This window comes from Mus caroli, unplaced genomic scaffold (assembly GCF_978045245.1).
Source record: "Mus caroli unplaced genomic scaffold, Mus_caroli_1 scaffold_11, whole genome shotgun sequence".
Classification (NCBI taxonomy): domain Eukaryota; kingdom Metazoa; phylum Chordata; class Mammalia; order Rodentia; family Muridae; genus Mus; species Mus caroli.
Window position 1 is genome coordinate 43661366 of NW_028227266.1, and position 19529 is coordinate 43680894.

Genomic DNA, 19529 nt, shown 5'->3' on the forward strand with positions numbered 1-19529 from the left:
GGGACAGGGGCGGGCATACAGACCTCCCTCTCCAGAGCAGCCTGCCTCTGCGCATCCAGGAGCAGCTGCCTCTCTTTCCGCATGTTCTCCTCCTGAGGGGAGACAGGCCCCGGGCTGACTACAGGCCCCAAGACTGAGGTGGAGCCTGCCCTCTGTGCCCCACACCTCCTCCCCAGGGTAAGGTCGATCTCTAGCCATCGCCCACCCTCACCTGAACATTCAGCTGAGCCAGTCTGGCCTTGACATCTTTAGTTCTGGATGAGAGTTCCACCTCTAAGTCTTGTAATTTCTTTTCCTGGCAGAAGTAAGGTAAGCAGGAAGGTGAAGGTGTAAAACGGGTGAAAGGCGTTTAGTTGAGGGACAGGAGGAATATCAGAAGCCGGCATGGCACACCCCAGATGCCTAAGCTGGACTCAGGCTTGCCTCCTCTTTCTCTGCCCTTGCAGCCTCCCGTGTGTGGCATGCTACATCTTGCTGGTTCCAGTGGGACAAGGAGACATGAACCTGCCTGCCTCAAAGATGCAAATGGGCTGGCCTCTCCTTTCAAATACTAGGCCTACTCCAAGCGAGGCTCAGAAAACAAGGAACAAAGAGACCCCAAAGCATAGACATGGCCAGGGTAAGAGCTCAATCCTGAAGGTGTCAGAGTCTGCCCTACAATTCTTGGGACAGCACACATGGCTTCCTACCCTGCAATGGGAGTGTCTGAGTACCACCCCATCTCCCGGGCTCTCCTACCCCGCAATGGGAGTGTCTGACTACCACCCATCTCATCTCCCAGGACCTCACGTGGTCCCGGTGTCGACGCCTCAGGCCTTCAAGCTGCTGGTCCTGCTCCTGCCTCACACTCTCTAACTCCCGCTCGTGGGCCCTTCGCAGGCGCTCCAGCTCTCCAGTCAGGTGTCCCAGGAGGTCAGCCCGCTGCTTTCTCTCCTGAAAAGATCATGGAGTCACCAGAGGGGACCTACAGTGGCTCTTTACACCCCAAAATCAGTCTCCCCAACTCCTGCTGTGTCAGGTCAGTGAGATCACTGAAGGTCACTGTCAGCTCCCCAGAGCAGCTTTTAGAGGAGGGCCTCAAAGACAGCAGAGTCCCAGGCCCAGAATGCCTGCCTGTTCTCCCTGTGGAGCTTAAGCAGATGCAGGCTAGATGTCTCCCTTAGGGAGACCGCCTCTCCTGCTCATACAGGCTCTACAGCTTCTCCATCAAGAGAGGCCACTGGTCAGTTCCCACTAGTCTTCAATAAGGACGGAACTGGTATGGGGAGGCACGTAGGTAAATTTTGTCCTGAGAGTGCTGTTTCTACCCTGGAAGACTGGATTCCAGTCACCGGAGCAGGAGCTCGAAGGTCTCCCTCCCACAGGGGCTGGGCTAAACTAGAGCCTTCCTGTACCCTTACCCACTATTTGCCCCCAATGGGACCAAGCCACGTTGAGCTGGGGTCCACCCAAGACATTCCCACCTCTAGGCCAAAGAAGATGGGCAATGAGATGGTTGCTATCATTGCCTGTCAGGCTGACAGAGTCTGGAATCCCCCAGGGGTCAGGCTTGGGCTCTGTGAGAGATTTTCTAGATTATGGGTTGGCTAAGGTAGGGAGACCCATCCCCAACGTGGGCAGCACCCTCCCATGGGTTGGGGTCTCAGACCTCCTAAAAACAAGACGTGGAGCTGAGTGTCCGTTCCAGGCTGAGGACACGAGGTGACCAGCTGTGTCATACTTTGCCACCATGCCTTCCCCACCATAATAAGAGTATAGCTTTATGCTTCTGCCTTCCCCACCATAATAAGAGTATAACTTCAAACTGGGCCAAAGTAAGCCCTTCCTTCCCCCAGTTGCTTCTGACGGGTAGTCTGACACAGCGGCAGCAACAATAAAAACTATATCCCGCCGATAATATCCAGCTCTTACTTGCCTCTTGTCAGTCTTTCTTGTTGTCCTGAAATTCCATGTACCCTGGTGACATGGTTTTGGGGTGACTAAACCAGAAGGTTGTGGAGTCATACAGCTTGGAAAGGTGACCTAAACTCCCATGGCCTCAGTGCCCTGGTCTCCAAAATGAATGACAACACGCGTTCCCCAAGGCTGCCATGAGGACCGAATGCTAAGGAGCTCAGTTACACACCTGGCACTGAGTAAGACCTCATTTTCTATCAGCAATCATTAAGATTTTTTTTTTTTAAGTGCAGCCACTGTGGGGGACCAAGCAACCCTCACTGGGGAATGAAGGTTTCTTAAACTTCAGGGGAAAAAAAAAAGCCAAACAATGACCTTGTTCTTGCAGGCAGCCAGAGAGGTAAGTCTCCCCTAGCCCTTTTCCTGACCTCACCCTGCCCCGGTGCCTGACAGCCAGCCGAGAAGGACCCCAGTTGGCGTGCCTATTCATCTGTGTGCTAGATGGAGGCTACCTCGGCTTCGTATCGCTCTCTAGCGTCAGCCATCTCTTGCCAGTGCTCCTCCTTCATCTTGTCCATCTTCCGTTCGTGTTCCCTCTCTACCTCCTGGCGCTTGTCTCGAAGGAGGCTGCTGAGCTGTAAGGGGGGGGGGGGAGACACAAAGAAACACAGCTTGCAGGGCTGAGAGGAGAGAGGCGGGCCTGGGGACCCGAAGATCTTACACATGAAGTGTCCCCAACCCCAAACACACACATAGCACCAAAGCACACATGCACATGTCTGAACTATTACCACCACCCCTCCCTACAGACATACAGGGGCCTGGGGGGGGCAAAGGTCCTGGCCCTGAGTGAGTGGAGGCTAGGTGGGGGTAGCAGACCTTAGCGGAGGTGACAGAGACCAGCACTCACCTCTTGTTCATACTCAGACACCTGGTGAAGCTTCTGGTGAGCTCTCTGCTTGGCCCACCCAAGGCTCTCCTGTAATTGGGCCTCCTCTTTCTGCTGAGCTCCGTCTCTCTTCTTCTGGAGGCTGGAGATCACCTAAGGAGATGCCAGTGCACACAGCGGAATGTGTCCTTCAGAATTGGGTGCATGGATTCAGCACCCATCCCAGCATCCTGGGTAAAGGGGGGTTGGGGGAGTGGAGAGGAACCTCACTCCCTACAGGCCAAGGGTGGGGCTGAACTCTTGTGCCAGCATGAAGGGGCAGAGGGCCCAGGCTCTGCCCCATCGGACCAGGCCACCCTCTTCTCACCTCCCGGTGCTTGGCTTCCAGTGAGGAACAGAGCTGTTCCAGCTCAGCGCTGTGCTTCTTCTCTAGGCCTGCCACTGCCTGAGGAGAAGCAGAGGGCCTGTGAGAGACGTCTCAGAGACCAGGGCCGGCTCCTGTGCTAAGTAGAGTCAGCTTCCCTCCATCCCTGCGCCCCACCTGGAGCTAACCCCTCATCCTCTGCATGCAGTGTCCAGGGAACAGTCTCCCCTCAGCTCACTCACCTCCTTCCTCTCCCCTTCCAGCCGCTCCCTCAGCTGCAGCAGAGCGGCCTCCTTCTCCGCCTCCTTCTCTGCCCTCAAGGCGGCCTGCGCACTCCTCTCCTCGGCCTCCAGCTGCTCCCTCAGCTGCTCCAGCGCCCTCCTGCTTTTCTGTTCCAAGCTGGCTCTTTCAGCTTTCTGGAGGGTCTCCGCCTCTTCTCGAAGCCTCTGTAGGGCAGCCTGTTGCTCGGTTCTGGGCAGAGAGACTGGAGTGAGAACAGACCCATGCACTCGGGGTCTTGGTCAGGCCGGCTCCCAGTGTGGACTCACCTAATTTGGTTCTCAAAAGCCTCGGTCCTGGACTGCACCTGGGCCCGGAGGCAGGCCAGCCTCCGGCTTTCCTCCTCTCTTATCTTAGTCTCCTCTTCCTTCTCCTCCTCCTCGGCGGTGGCTTTCTGTAGCTGTGCTTTCAGGAGGCTAGGGAAAAGGTCAGGGAGGCTGGTGAGACAGACCACAGAGGTCTTTCTTGTATTCAGGACCCATCTCTGAGAGCCTCGAGGCCTACCTACAAACCACCTTTGGTATTAAAGATCAGTCAACTTCTCATCCATGTAGGTCCCTCATAGAAGGGAGACCTGAACTCCATCTGCCTTCTGCCACAGGAGGCAAATGGCAGGCTGCTTGGTCCAAGGCTCCCACACACCTTCAGGTTATCCTCCTGGACAATGAAAGATCACAACCATCCCAGCCAATCTCTCTGCCGCCGGTCCCTCACTCCTCCGCCATTAGACCCTCTCTCCCAGGCACACCAGAAGAGCCTATCTCCAGACTCACCATCCTTTGCTTTGCCCCTGGACCATTGCTCATGCTAGTTCTTTGGCCAAGAATTCCACTTCTCTATTTGACGAAACCCATACTCACTGCCCAACTCACAAGTTCGTCAGTTCACATTTCCCCTCACCATCTGCACGTGGGCCTTCCTTAGCACAATCTGTCATGCGTCGTGGTACCTTATAACTAATCTGTTCTATCTGGTTTCCGTGCAAGACATGGAATTTCTTCAGAGCAAGAATCCTGCCTCCTCTGGGGGGAGGGGACAGGGTCTCATGTGGCCTAGGCTGGCTTCAGTCTTCCTATGTATCCAAAAGTGGCCTTAATTCCTGATCTTTCTGCCTTCACCTCCCAAGTGCTTATGCCACGTCTGGCTATAATACTGCCCTTAAGTCTTTTGTATCAAGCTACTGAGTGTAGTAACTGGCATAAAATGGTATTCAATCAAAGTGCTAGGTCTCTGCAGTATCATCTCGTCCCAACCTCTGAGTAAGCCTTAAGAATCCATGAAAGGCACCTTGACCTGATCCATGACAGCCATCATTTCCCCTGAAGCACGTACAGCTGTGCTTTTACAAACTACATCTTTCTTGGGCAACTCCTCACAGAGACCCCACAACACTAGGGGATGTGTGCAGTACACCCAGGATGCCCAAGCCTAAGAAAAGCAGGATTCAGGAGACAACCTCTTTGCAAAGGTCTGGAGTGAATTCCAGAGTCAAAACAGATTTAGGATTATTTTCTATTTCAAGTGACTCATACCACTGCTTTCCTCTGTAATGAGTCGGGGGAAACCTGAGCAAAGTGGAAATTCTTCCTCTTGGATTCCCTAAAATCCCTGTCTTTTTTTCTGTGGCAAAATTTACACAGCCAACATTGAATGTGGGGCTGACAGGGAATTTAGAGTAATTCAAGCTCTCCATTTTACACCTAACAAAACAAAAGGGCAAGAGCCTGCCTGTCTTTCCACTCAGCTTCAAGGCAGACCCACACCCACAAATATATGTGTGGAAAGAAAAACAGGGGTCTCGAGGTAAACTGCTTCAAGGAGAGCCAGGCAAAGCTCTTAATCACAGAGAAATCACTTAGTCATGACTGGCTAAACAAGAAAGACCATTTAAAAAGCAACTACCATGTTGTAGGCCTTGAGGCAGATACTAGCCAACACCCTAGCCCCCATCACAAACTCAGAGAGTTCTTAGGAGAAGCCTCAGGGTATTATTGTATGTTAAGGTAAGCTGTTTGGCCACTGTCCTGAAAGAGGATAGTCTTCAGGGACCCAAGAAGGTCTGAGACAGGGTGGGCTGGGTCTGAGCACCTATGTTGGGCTCAGGAAAGATGGACCCTGACCTCCTGTTATTCAGGTGTCAATTTTCTGGTTTGTTTCTTCAAAATTAAGCATAGATTTGCTATCTATGGTCTAAAATGGTAACTCTCAGCCACTCTTGAATGTTCTGTCAAAAAGGACAAGATGTGGAGTTAAACTGTCAAGCCAACGTGGTTCTGAAGCACCTTTGGCTCAGGCTGAGACATGCTGCTTATAACCATCTTGGTAGTCATTTGCCCTTTTCTTCTGAGAACTCTGCTGGCTAACGGACCACCTTTCCAGTGTCCCTTGTCATCAGAGAAACCAAGCCAGAGATGCTTTCTTGAGTACTCAATGCAATGCTAGCTCAAGTTTCTGGGTAAGGTTTCTAGGAGCCACTTTGTGAAGCTGTGGGCATCCCAGTGGGTACCCCTCACTCCCCCAAGCCCCTCCACAGGAAAGAAACAGACCTGAGGGACTTCTCCTTCTGCTGGTAAAGCTGGCACGCATCCTCTTCCTCCTCCTCCTCTTCCTCCTCCTCCTCTTTTTCTTCCTCCTCTTCCTCTTCCTCCCCCTCCTCCTCCTCCTCGTCTTCCTTCTCCTCCTCTTCCTCTCCCTCCTCCTTTTCCTCCTCCTCTCTCCACAGCCTCTCTTCCAGCTGCTGCGGCTTCTCTTTCTGCAACTCCAGCAGCAGCCTCTGGTCTTCCTCCAGTTCCATGCCCTTTAGTATAGCCTCTGAGAACAGCTTTTGAGGAGCTGCAGGCTCTGCAGTTTGCCTGTGTGAGGGAGAGGATGGCTTACCACTGCAGTGTTAGTACCCACCAAGGTCCCACAGGTCCAGAACTGGCAGAGGAGAACAGAGCTCTGTCCCCCAGGGGTTCTCCCCTGGAATGGCTTGCACTCCTGTTTCCGAGTCCCCACTCAAGCTCTGCCTGATAGTTCAGGCTCCTTTCAGAAACAGGTCCCAGAGTCTGTTCTCTGTCTCCCAAGCCAAGCAGAGGGCAAAGCAACGCAGAAGAAGCTACAAAGCTCTCTGCCTTGCTACCAAAGGAGGCGGGTGCTTCCCTGAGCCAAACATGACGGGAGGCTCTCATCAGCTCAGGGTTAAGTTAGTGTCTGGAAATGGATGAGAAACTCTGAGCTAACATGGGTACACAGAGAACTGTTAAGAAGGCGACGATGACATTCGTTTCCTGTGAGACTAGAGCAGCAGTTCTCAACCCATGGGTTGTGACCCCCTTTGGGAGCCACATATCAGATATTGTGCCTATTAGATGTTTACATAACGACACCTAACAGTAGCAAAATTATAGTTATGACGTAGCAACAAAGTAATTTTATGCTTGGGGTATCACCACAATGTGAGGAACTGTGTTAAGGGGCTGCAGCACTAGGAAGGTTGAGAACCACTGGTCCAGAGAGTCTTGAGGACTATAGAAAATATCAAAATACCAGTGAGTCGTGAAAGCAGTGTCAGGATGAAGTGTTTTACTTCCTTAAAGGCCAGGAGGCACACGCACTCCCGGGTCCCCGAGCCTCACCTCCCAACCGGCCTCAGCACAGAAACACTCTTCTTGCACAGTGCCATGGCTCCATCCTGCAGGAACACATGGGCAGGACCTGAATCCGAGAACCACTTGAGAGTCAAACAGGGGAGCTGCCCAGCCAGACTGAGAGAGCTCTGAGATCCCCTCCCTGCAGCTAAGCAGAGAGGCAGACAGAAGGCAGCAGGAGGGGACAGATCAGAATGGTGAAGAATCTCACTGCAGCCGACAAAGACTACTGAGAGGAAGACAGAAAAGGCTAGTGACATCCCTGAAAGGTCATCAAGACCTGGTCCCTCCCTAGTCCTAAGATCAGAACCCAGAAAACAACCCTGGACCACGCTATTAATTCTCAGCTTCCAACTCCATCCCCTCCCTCCTTCCACATCCTGGCTTCCCCTCAGTCCCCTGCCACAGCCCAGCAGATGACAGATACAGCAACATGGCTTCTACGTCCTCTGAGAATATTACCCTCCACAAGAGCCTTCCCTCCCAGCTCTCTGCCTCATCAACCCTCCAACTCATTTCCAAGCTTGGCAGAAAGCATCCTTTTTCTTTTTTTTTTTTTTTTTCCAGCGATAGTACCTTTTAATGTCTGCCTCCCTTGTGGGCTGCGGAGCTATGTGGAGCCCTAGGGACAGATGCTGCAGGGAGATGAGACACCAGACTACACGTGCCCAGGCTATGCACAGGGTGAACCTACCTGAACACCTGGCACACAGGCAAATGAGGCTGTTTCTTGCCTCCCTGGTTTAAAGACTTGCTTCTGCGGAACCCCTTTGTTTAGCTCGAAAGCACTGGCTGATGCCTGAGAGATCTAACAGGAGGGTGAGTGCTCTAGAAGAAGTAGGTCTGGCTTCAGGCCAACCGTTCAGGTTTCGGCCTCTGTGAGACCCAGTTTCCACTCATGGGAGGGAGTAGGGAGCCCCGTCATTTCAGGCTGGCCACTGAGTAGCTCCACAGGGGTAAGCAGGGAAGATGAGGAGGTCCCCAGGAGCTTCTGAAGTGGGGGAGGGGTACCACTGCTAAGCTAGAGAGCCGGACACCCCCCACTCTCTGCAGTGGTAGTGGGGATCAAACTAGGATCTTGCATATGTTAGGCAAATAAATGCTCTCCCACTTGGCCGCACAGCCAAGATGTGGCTTGGGTCCACTTACGACCCTGCAGACGCTCACAAAAGATGCAGACATCATGAAGCCTGCCTCCTAACCCTTCAGACTCAGCTGCCAGATGTAGAACTCCCCACACCACGCCAAAAGCCAACCAGTTCCTGCTAGAGAGAAGACTCAAGAGAAGTAAAGCAGGCACCTAGAGGAGCCTAGAGGGTCGGTCAGGCAAGTGTCTGGAGACCCTGGAAGGCACATCACTGAGACAGGAAGAAACACAAAGTCAGTGAGTCAGCCTCAGAAAAGCTGTCTGCTCAACAGCCCTGGGTCCTTTGTAGGCCTCCTCACCTGGAGAAACCAACAAACCCCCAGAGCCTGGCACAGCTACCTCACACCTGAGATCAAGTCAAGGCCCTAGAGAGCAAGTCGGCTCAGTCTGTGACTCACCAGCAAGTCCCCTTCCCCGCCCCAAGCCCCCATCTCCTTTCTAAAATATTCCATATTTGTTTTAAGAGAAAACCAGTGCTTGGTGGAGGAGAGAACACACTTCCCTGGTTCCTGCTAATGAGCTGCAATGTTCCCCTCACCCACCCTCAGACCTGAGGTCCTGGCCCGTGTTCCAGTGACCTGAACTAAGTCTGGGCAAGGGTCTGTGATGGCTAAGTAGGATGCACCCACCCTTCACCCCACTTCTCGCCACCACTCAAGGGGATCGGGGATTCACGCAGTCCATACACTGGAAGACAGGACAGACACATAAAACTGGCCCTTACAGCTCTGGAGAGACAGGTGAGCTGGGACAGACTGCCACCTTCTCCTCGGTCTCCTCAGCCTCCGGCTGCTCAAGGCCTAGCTCCTCGGCCTGGGAGTGTTTCTCCTCAGCCCTCTCAGGGGAAGCAGGTGGGCTCAGGACCTGCTCCCTTGTAAGCAATAAAGAAGCAGCCATGTTAGAGCCGGTAGGAAGGGAAGGGCTCAACTTAAGAGCCTACTAGGGTCAAAGAGACAAGATGGAGACAAGGAGGGCAGCCCCAGGGAAACTCCTCTGCCTCATTCCCCCATTCCTCTCCCCATTCCCCTCCCAGCCTCTTCTCAAGTCATTTGAAGTGAAGATCAGCCATTCCCACCCACATGGCAGGAAAGGTGGTCCCAATCACCCTAGAAACACTGCACACAGCAGGTGTTCAACGGATGCTGTTGACTGAACATTGCTATAGCTCGGCTTCCCCTGTGGCTCATCCCAACTCTATGAATCTTAAGACCAAGATCTTCCTCTTGCCAAGGGAACAGAGGCACTGGCAAATACACCTTGGGCTCTGGACCACGCTGAGACAGAAAGGCTCTGCTGTTGTGGCTTCAGCAGGTCCAGGGGCCCTGCACTGCCCTCTGGCTGAGCCTGGGACAAAGCAGTGCTCCAGCTCAGTTTGCACGAGGCTAGAGGTGGGCTGATGCCTGGCAGGGAGATGCTGGTGAGGACAGAGCTAAAAAGGGTCCCCTAGCAAGTGTGGAGCAGAGAGGGCCACAGTCAAGTCTGCCCTGGCAGGAGTCACACTCTTATTTAAAAACTCCTATGGCTCCCCCATCAGGCTGGCTACCCTAACATCAGCTATGGACAGAGGACTATGAAGAGGCAGGTTTGACACCTCCAGGGACCCTTCTTCCTCATCCTTACCTCTGGAGGAGGGACAGTGGGGCGGGGCTGGCTACAGAGTCCTTCCCAGGCCCCTCTGCTTCCTTCCACTCAGGCTGCCCCTCCAGGGTCTGCAAAGGCCCTTCCTCAGTAGCCTGGCTGTGAAGGCCACTCTGGAGATGTTCCCTGCGCAGAAATGGGGAAGATAGCCTGGTCAGGGCAGCCAGTGGAAGAGGGTTAGGCCTTCACTTGGAAAGCCAGAAGAGAATATAGAGGGCATGGGTGTTGTGGGCACTATCCCCCTCCTCAGCTGCATAGGAGATGCTGCCCCCACACCCACAGAGTCCAAACACCGCAGCCACACACGCAGCAGGACAGCGTCCCCCTTCTCAGTGCCCTCCTGCAGGGTTACAGCTGGGCTCTTGGTACCCTGCTGCATTTGCCTGGTCTAGCAGCTGAACACCTTCACATTATCAGAATTCACCACCACTGGGGCCAGGGAGGGATGAAAGGATTAAGAGAAAATGGGGAAAGAAAGGGCTAGAGAGATAGATCAGTGGTTAAGATGATGCCTTGTCCTTCCAAGGACCTGAGTTCAAATCCCAGCAATCTGTGCCAGACAGCTCACAAGTACCTGTAATTTCAGCTCCAGGAGATCTGGCACCTCTGGTCTCTGTGGGACACTCACATTCATGAGTATACATGCGCACACACACACACACACAGAGAGAGAGAGAGAGACATATACATACACACACACTTAAAGATTAAAAAGGGTTTGTTTTTTTTTTTAATGGTAAAAAGAAAGGTTGGAGAGATGACTTGGTTACCATCTGTAACTCCAGCCCCAGGGGATCCAACATCCTCTGCTGACCCCCCTCAGGCACCAAGCACACACATGGTGCATAGTCATACACGTAAGCAAAGCATTCACACACATAAAATAAATCTTAAAAAAAATAAAAATAGGGGGAGAGAGGAGGGGATAGGGGGCTTGTGGAAGGGAAACTGGGAAGGTGGATAACATTTAAAATGTAAATAAAATAACCAATAAAAAATGAAAAAAATAAAATAAATGTGAAAAGGAGGTGCCAGACTCCAGTGGTCAGATGATAACCGACGCAGGAGCATTACTGAATATACCAAAGAAGGAAGAATGCAGACCCAAGAAGAGATGACTACTACCCTTCATTTTCTTGGGTGGCAGCCCTCCTCCTTTTATGGGATGAGGCCAGGGGAAAACACACCGCACGCGTGCACACACACACACACACACACACACACACACACAGAGTCTGCACAGCCAACTCTACCATCAAGGGAAGAGCCCCAGCTCAGACCACTGAGCTTCAGCACTTAGAACATGGCTCTCTAGACCCCCAACGCAGCCACTTCAGCCCTGACTCACAGCCACATATACACAGCTTAATCGACCCAATCCAGTAAGGAGGACAGAAGCCCAGGACTAATCACAGAGCCATGTGCAAAGTCCTGCCAAGTGACACTTCACACTCCTGTCATAGTACACCACCACAGGCAGGGTCCCTCCTGCCCACCTCCCACACCCTGCCACATAAACACACCTTGTACGGCCACCCAGTCAGGTCACCATCTGCCTCCCAGCGACCGTAAGGACCAGGAATTCTACCCACGCCCACACCCTCCTGACACACACAACCTCCCACTGTACATACCTCTTGGAGCCTTGGGTATGCTTGCTCTGTGGCTCAGCGATGCTGGATTTACTGTCATCTTGTTCTTCTTGGTCTAACCCCTGGGCCTGAAAGCAAGAAGTCAGGGAAGAAGTGCTTTAGGGGGCTCTGCAGCAGTGTCTCATCCCACTGAGTCAAACAGTCAGCAGGTACACCACGGTGCCTCTGGAGAGGACAGGGGCTTCTGAGACACAGGACAGGTCTGTCTGTAGAATGAAACTTCCTAAGCTCTAGCTAAGCCCATGACCCACAGCTGAAACAGAAGATAAATAAATATGGTCACTATATACATAGATAAGAGCCAGAAACGGCGGGGGGGGGGGGGCGGGTACCCTAAGTGCCTGGCCTGCTGCCCGGACCCTGCACTGCTAGTCGCAAAGAGAAGGCGATGATCTAAACTCACTGAGGCCTGGGTCAGCAAGGCCGTGGTACAGGGGTGACAAAATAAAATGGTTAGACCACGTACTTTGGGAAGGAAGAATTCTGAACCACCAGGATCTAGGAGGGGCAGGGGAGGCCGTGCCCCAAACCCGAGGGCACCATCTGACTCCCAGAAGGAGAGCACAACTTCCTCTGCTCTACCCCCAGACAGAACCCCATCATAGACAATGAGCCCCCCCGCCCCGCGCCAGCCCCCAAGCCTGGTATATTACAGCATCCGTTTGAAAATAAACTCCCAAATCGTATTCACATCTTGGGTATCTAGGCAAATTTAGAAAGCTGGTTTAAAAAAAAAAAAAGGAATTTTTGATGATTTCAAATATTTTGCAAAGAAACGCAATGGTGACATCAGCCTGGGACCAGCCTTTGTTCCAGAATGTCCAGCCTGCAGGAGAACCCCTCCTCCCCTCAACTATGTCGGTAAAGCATGCATCCCAGGGCTTCAGCAAGGGTGAAATGTCCTACACATGAACACAGCTTCCGCCTGAAGAATTAGGCTACAGTGCCGGCTCCTCCTCCCTCCTCCTCTCCCTCAGCCTAAGATGGAGAGAAAGAAAAGCCCGTGCCAGCCTCAGGCCCCACTCTAGGACTGGCCCTCACTGACAGGAGCACCGCCTACTCTTGAGACTTAGGTTCCCCGGGAGGGGAGGGGAAGGAGAGAGATCACTCTGTCTTTCCCAATGGGGTCCCAGCCCTGTGCCCCGAGCATACAGACACTTCCCCTCTGACTACCAGAACCCCAGCAGTTGTATCTGACTCTGACATCTGGGTGGTTAACTAAGGGCAGATCACATTGTAACCAGCAATGCATCTGTGATGCCTCTCAGAGCCTGAGGCAGAAGGGCTCCCTGTCAGGGCTGCCACTTCCATTGCATGGGCCTGGACAGAGCCTGGGCCACACAGTGACCGGCAAGCACACCCTCCCTGCCCCACCTCGGCCTCCTTCCGAGGTACATCTTCCCTACAAAGCACCCCCTCTTGTTCTCATGTTCTCAAAGAAAAAGGGACCACACAGGTCAACTGGACTTCAACTAAAATATAAGTGACAAAGCAGGGTGACTGGAATACAAACTCAAAGCGAGCCCACAGCCATAGAGGACGACTCCAGGACTGTGAGGACAGAGACAGATTGGAGCTGGCCACAGACCACACCATTCTGTCTGCCTGACCCATTCTTGCTTCACGGATTGTGAAGCAGCCTCCTGACACAGAAGAAGAGACAACTCAGGGAAAGCCACACAGTGGGTCCTCTGAGTAGTTTTACTTGCTCCCTAGAACTTTTGCCCTGGAAAAGGAAGAAAGGACCCAGTGAGGGACATGTGTTCTGGAAAGGAGATCAAAACAAGCACACACCAAGCCTCTGGCCCAGCTAAACTCGGGACCCCAGCTTCCCAGCCTTACCTCTGCACCTGAGTTTTGTTTTTAAGATCCAGTCCCAAGGTGGAAGCAGGAGGATTGCAAGCTTAACTTAGAGCGTTGGTTTTTAAGGGCAGGGACCAGGGTGCTGAGGTAGTGTTGAGTGACAGAGGACCTGCCTGGCTTATATAAAGCCTTACAGTCGGCATCCAACAATGGAAGGGGGCCTTGACTGTGCCTACAGTTTCAAAAGAACACATGTGGTAAATGTGCCTTTACATATGCAGTCTGTTGTATGTATACAGAAGAAATGTATCTGGTGCTGGGGGTGGGACCCAGGGTTTCACACATGGACTCTACCATAGCTACACTCCCAGCCCTCAAAATAAGTTTGAGGATAAATAAAACCCAAGATAATTTAACTCCAAGGCCCTCCCTATTCCTAGCCTTGGGAACCAGAACAGAGGGAAGGAGGCGCTAGCCCCAGAGGACCACAAAGACAACTGCATGCATGGTTGGCTCTGTGCTGGGAAGCAGCTGCTGCGTCCTCTGCCAGCTCCACCCTTACACACCTTGAGAACAGGAAGACAGCTGCAGGCTGAGTCCTGTCAAAGGCACTGCTGGCCAGTCAGCCAGAGCATCCTGTACCACCCTCACTCCAACAGTGGTACTGCTGGCCAGTCAGCCAGAGCATCCCGTACCACCCACACTCCAACACGCTGGCTCAAGTATGAATTAGAACTTCCTCTGTCAGGACTGGCTGCCAACAGGCAGTGGCCACTGGGAATTAAACCCAAGCCATGTCACAGAACCTACCCTGCCCTATGGACCTGGAGGCTTCCTAGTGACTTGTCACCAAAGGGGCCTCACCAAGTACAGCTGCTCCACGCCCTCCCTCCCTAACCCTACCTTCCCTTGTCCTTGCCTTCACATCCTCAGCTCTTCCAACAGGGGGTATCCAAAGTCTATCAGAGACCTGGTAATGGGGCCGTCACCCAGAAAGGCACCAGCCGGACCTGAGAGGAGCGCATGAGGCCAAATGTAGTCTGAAAACACTGTGCATCCATGTGTACGTGCATGCATCCCACCGAGGGCTCCCAGGCTGGGTTCATAGCAAATATCCGGTTGTTTCACTCAAACCAGCTGCTCCCTAAAACCCACAGAGTCCATGTACCAGAATCCCTCTTCTAGCAGCCCAGAGAGGAAAAAAAAACCGCCCTGACTTAAGCTCCTCTAGGGCAGCATCTGTGTTTCAGGCACCTTGGGTGGAGACCGAGGAGACAGACAAAACGTTGTAAAAGCAAAGTAAGAATCCTGGGAGCAGAGAAGGGACAAGCCACCTCCTCCAGACAGACACCCGAACTGGGCCTCAGAGCCTAAAGAAGAAAACTCAGGGGTGAAAGGGGAAGCAGTAGGCCTTGGCAGAGCAGTCACAAGGTGCAACATGTGCAGACTGGTAAGGCAAGTGGCAGATCCAGCTGCTGGGTGGCAGATCCAGAATGAATGGGTGGGTGGGCGGGCGGTAAACCCTCAGTGGCTGAATGAAGAAATGGACACACGGCAGGACCAGGATGTTCCAGTGCACAGCAGCAAAACAAAGCAATCATGGCCAGAAGGCCCACCAGAGGCAAGTGTCTGGAGAGAGAGCATATTCCGAAGTCCACACTGTGAAAGGCAGGGGTCACCCCTATCAGTAACTGCCAGAGAAAGTGAGGCCGTAGCCTAGACCACTCCGACTCACCTCCCAGTGGCCTCCACCCAAGACTGGAGAAAGCGTGTCACCATCCAGCAGGTGCTCCGAGATGCGACTGCGAAAGCCCAAGTCCTGCAGGCGGAGGAGATGAGAAGTGAGCTCTGCTCTTGCCACGGTCAGCGCTTGTCCCACCCTTCAGAAAGGTGTGCACTATGTCCTAGGCACAGAGCTCAACACTGAGACGTCTAAGTTCTCAAAGCGGGCAAGAGAATGAGAAGCAGAGTCAAAATGACACCGCAGGCCCTGAGTGGACGCTGTGGAGACTCACTGTAAAAATCTTTCTGACTTTTCTGTAGCTTTCATATTTTTCATAATAAAAGTATAGACAGAAATAACCCTGCAAGATTGGCGTGCTCGCGCTCTGTGGACCCAGCTGCAGGCTGGGGAGGTCATGTAATTTGGCCCAGGACAAAAAGCTGCTGACAAGGGGGCTGCAGGTCAGATGAGGCCGGGGCCTGACTCTTTCCATGACACAAGCTGCATGCACCACATGGCTTTTCACAGCTGTCTCCCTGCTCCCCTCTCATCCTCTGCCCAAGCTGGGCAGGAGAAATGCCAGCAAACCCCAACCCATGGGTTGCTTGGAAGTTGAGGCTCGGTGGGCTCCTTCCAGCTCATGCCTTCCCTCTCCCCATAGGTGGCCCCTCTCTAGACAATGGGACTCATTAGCAGTGCTCTGTCCACAGAGTCCTCTTGGGGACAAGCAGCAGATGCCCACAATTCCTGACTGCCCTTCGGCTGCCACAGGACCACATCATACCCCTCCTGAGCGTAAGAGTCCCGCTGGGCTAAGTGAAGGATTGCTATCTGACTGTATTCTAACAGGGACAGTCCTGTCATCGGCCTGATGGATGGCGGGATGCCCAGGCGAGGTCTGGTCCTGCTGTCTCCGGCTTCCTCCCTCCACACCCAGAGGGAAGGAGAATGCTGATTGGTCCAAGCAGCACACAGTGGCAGCTTTGGAAGGACCAGGCCACTTGTTTCCAAGAGTCCCGTGACATACAGTTATCCATCACTGTCAAGTGTCGAGTTGGCTTGGTAGGGTTTCTGTTGTTCTGTTTTGGGGGTTGGATGGGCATTTTGTTTCGTTTTGAGGTTTGTTTTGTTTTGTTTTGTTTTTACCAATAGTGATTTTCCCCCCTTACCTTTCTAGCCTCTCTGGTTTGTGGGGTTGTCTTGGATTATGATATTTTCCCTTCAGTCTGATTTCTCCTCCATCTAAGGCAGCTGCCATCTGCTACCAAGGCCCAGGGCTCAGTGTGGGGCCAAAGCGCTCTGCTGTCTAACTCCACTGCAGCCCTCCTCTCGTCTCTGTTCATCCCTGACCCTCTCCCACTAATCCCTCCCCTCACCCCCTCCTCCTCTGAACAGATGGAGGGGACATGCAGAGGTAACAATGGGCCAAAAGGAGCCAAATCCTCCCTTTAAGACTCAGACTTGGCAAATGAACTTGAGACGGAGCAGGCTGGATGGAAGGCCTAGGAAAGAGGAATCACAAAGGACCTGGCAGCGCAGGACAAAAGCCTTGACTTTCAGCATGGCTCAGTGGCCCACAAACAGCCTGGAGCCTAGAGGCCCTGGGCAGCTCAGGTGGCCTCTAGACAAGTCACACAAAGGAAGAGCACTGACTCTAGCTTGTCATGGTGTCTGAGCCCTGCCTCACTTAGCTCTGTGGCAAACCTATGAGGTGGGCAGTGCTACCTCTGCCTACTGAGCTGAGACCCTGGAACTCGCAGGAGCTGATTCTGATCCCAGCTGCGGGACCACTGGTAAAGTACTTCTCTGGGAAAAAAGAAAAGCCCGGCTCTTACACAGCGCCCTGCTGCGCCTCACCACAACTCACCAGGCCGAGGAAAGACTTAGGGTCAGAAGCTTCGGACCCTGAGTGCCGGGCGTCCTTCAAGTGTCCGTGGATCTCTGACTCCTGCAGGGACATATCACAGAGAAAACCCCCCAGCTGTTCAGGGCTGCTGTCCATGGAATTCCCATCAGGCCACAGGGCTGACATAGAACTGAGCCCAAGATGAACATCTACCCATTTTGAAAACTAGCAGATACGAACACCTACACAAGAACGTGGCTAGGTTCTGATGCTGATGGGGGACAAGCACAGCCCAGACCAGATCTGCAGGATTTAGACAGAAAAGGAGAGCAAAGAATGGTGGAGACAGGAAGTCAGCAGCATACATGTAAAATACCTTAAGCATACCTTAAAAATAAAGTGTATCTTAGTGTGTGTGCACGCTCATGTATATGCAGTGTGCAAGTGTGTGTGCATATGTGTGTATGTATTTAGATTATATATGTCTGTATTTATATAAATACATGTGTGTGTGTGTATATATATATGTATATATGTATATGTATACATTTATATGTATGAGTGTGTATATTTAGGTATATGTGTGTGTGCGTGTTTATGTGTATACATGTATACACACAGACCTACTTCTGACCACTTTGATTATTACATAATCTGTGAATGTAACAACTTACATATTTGGGGTCAGAACAGCAATTGTCATAGAAATGGATGAGAAGAGTCATTCGGTAATCTGACTTACCTATGCTAGTGCAGGACACGCAACTCTGGTAGCCCTCATCCCACCCCCATGCCAACACGCACACCCACACGCACACGCACACGCACACACACACACTCTATAGGAACTCAGGCTGCAGCAAACCAAGACAACACAGGGGCAGGGAGAGAGGGTGAGGAGGGACAAGGAGCATGAACATCTAAGGGGTGCAGATGGAAAAGCACATTTCTGCTCTGAATTCCCAGTGCCAGCAGCTCTGCAATTTCATTCAGGATTTTACTGCCTGCTGGGTCTGGGCATATTTGTCACAATTAAGGGCTCTGGCAGATGTTGACAGCGGAAAGCAGTTCCAGTAAAATAGATACCAGGAGCAGGAAGTTGTAAGGGGCTGGAGACAGCAGGGGCCGGTTGCAGCTGGCAATAGCCTTGGGACGAGGGACTTACCTCACTGACGTCTGAGGTGTTCTCCAAGGCAGAAGCCTCCTTTGGCTCCTTGGCAGCACTCTCCCTCCTGGAAGTCTCCTCTCCTGCCTGCACTGGGTCCTCTGCCTGCTGCTTTTTAGAGGCCCTGGAAGGCTGATCACCCCCGGGGTCCAACTTGGGAGCCATCTGACTTGAAGAAGCCTTGGGATCACTATTCTCGTTTTCTTTCTGTGGGTTCCAGGGACTTGCCCCTCTTCCTTGGGACTTACTGCCATTGGCACTGGCCACACTACTGTCTGTGCCCTGGCTGAACAGCTTGCCGGGAGTTGGGGGGCGATCGGCATCTGAGTCCAGAGAAACATCCTTCTTGTCTGGCTGGCTGGTTCTTGGAGACTCCTGAGGAGCAAAGATAATGTCAGAAAGGAGGTAAAGTTTAGAGACTAGCACAAGAGAGGCCATTCCTTGACTCTCAGGTGACCTGCTTGGTCACTGACCCTAGTGTTATCCCTCATAACTCTGTGCGTGTGTGTGTGTGTGTGTGTGCGTGTGCGTGTGCGTGCGTGTGCGTGTGTGTGTGTGTGTGTGTGTGTAAACCAGCAGGTGTCTTCTTCAGTGGCTCTGAGATGTCACCTCTCACTGAATCTGGAACTCACCAATTTGGTCAGACTATTTGGCCAGCATGCTCCAGGGACCCACCTTCTCTCTGCTCCCACCACGAGGGTTGCAGATGTATGCTGTCATACCTGGATCTTTAACTGAGTGCTAGAGATTGCAACTCATACCCACATGCTTGCACAGGGAGCACTTTACCCACCCAACTGTCTCCCTGGCCCTGCCAAACAGCTTTTTAAAAAACATTGTTTTAATTATGTGGGGAGCAGGGCAAGGGGTATTTGCACATGTGTACAGGTGTCTGTAGAAGCCAGAAGCATTGCATCTTACTGGAACTAGAATTATGGGTGGTTGTGAACGACCCAATATAGGTATAGGGAGCCAAATTCTGGTCCTGTGCAAGAGCAGTATGCACTCTTAAGCTTTGTGAGCCATCTCTTAGTCGCCCAACTCGCTTTGCAAAACACTGATTGCTGCCCTTTGATCCATTTCCAGATAAACGGAATGGAAATTTCTATGGTCGTATAGCCAATCAGGGAACTGTCCACAATGGGCTTAGAAATTACCACAACTCTGCCGGCCTCTGCCACATTCTCCAGCCCCACCAGCCAAACCCTCAGATCCCAGGAGGCAATATTTACTCAAAGTGATGATAGAGACCACGCAGAGAGCAACAGCAAAGACTGGAACTTTTTGCTTTTCACTGTTCAAAGACAGAGGGAAGATATAGGTAGGGTACCCCTCCCCACCCAGGTCTCCCTGCACAAGCCAGCAAGTCCATAGACAGCATCTTCTGTCCAGGACTCTCTGCCTGTGGTCTCTGAGAAGCAAATGTCCAGATTGTACTGGCTAGGTAGGAGGTCAGGCAGAGGTGACAAAGGAGAAAGGGACTTCAGAACAGACACGG

The 19529-nt window shown here is 52.4% G+C and overlaps 1 protein-coding gene across 10 annotated transcripts in view; it reads right to left on the reverse strand.

The window, feature by feature from the left end:
- The window catches only part of Cep164 (centrosomal protein 164), a 65104-nt gene that overhangs the window by 8956 nt on the left and 36619 nt on the right, over positions 1 to 19529 (reverse strand). For 6 of the 10 annotated variants that reach the window (XM_085844603.1, XM_085844608.1, XM_085844607.1 and 3 more), the window contains 15 exons: positions 18032 to 18406; positions 16888 to 16968; positions 15033 to 15116; positions 11477 to 11562; positions 9825 to 9968; positions 8929 to 9075; positions 5975 to 6280; positions 3698 to 3844; positions 3392 to 3620; positions 3153 to 3230; positions 2807 to 2938; positions 2409 to 2531; positions 790 to 933; positions 212 to 295; positions 24 to 92 (listed from right to left, as the gene is read on the reverse strand). In XM_085844603.1, coding sequence (XP_085700729.1) covers positions 24 to 92; positions 212 to 295; positions 790 to 933; positions 2409 to 2531; positions 2807 to 2938; positions 3153 to 3230; positions 3392 to 3620; positions 3698 to 3844; positions 5975 to 6280; positions 8929 to 9075; positions 9825 to 9968; positions 11477 to 11562; positions 15033 to 15116; positions 16888 to 16968; positions 18032 to 18406 — 2229 coding nt within the window. The remainder of the gene's footprint in view (positions 1 to 23; positions 93 to 211; positions 296 to 789; positions 934 to 2408; positions 2532 to 2806; positions 2939 to 3152; positions 3231 to 3391; positions 3621 to 3697; positions 3845 to 5974; positions 6281 to 8928; positions 9076 to 9824; positions 9969 to 11476; positions 11563 to 15032; positions 15117 to 16887; positions 16969 to 18031; positions 18407 to 19529) is intronic. The other 4 variants (XM_085844610.1, XM_085844604.1, XM_085844609.1 and 1 more) reach the window with 2 other exon arrangements.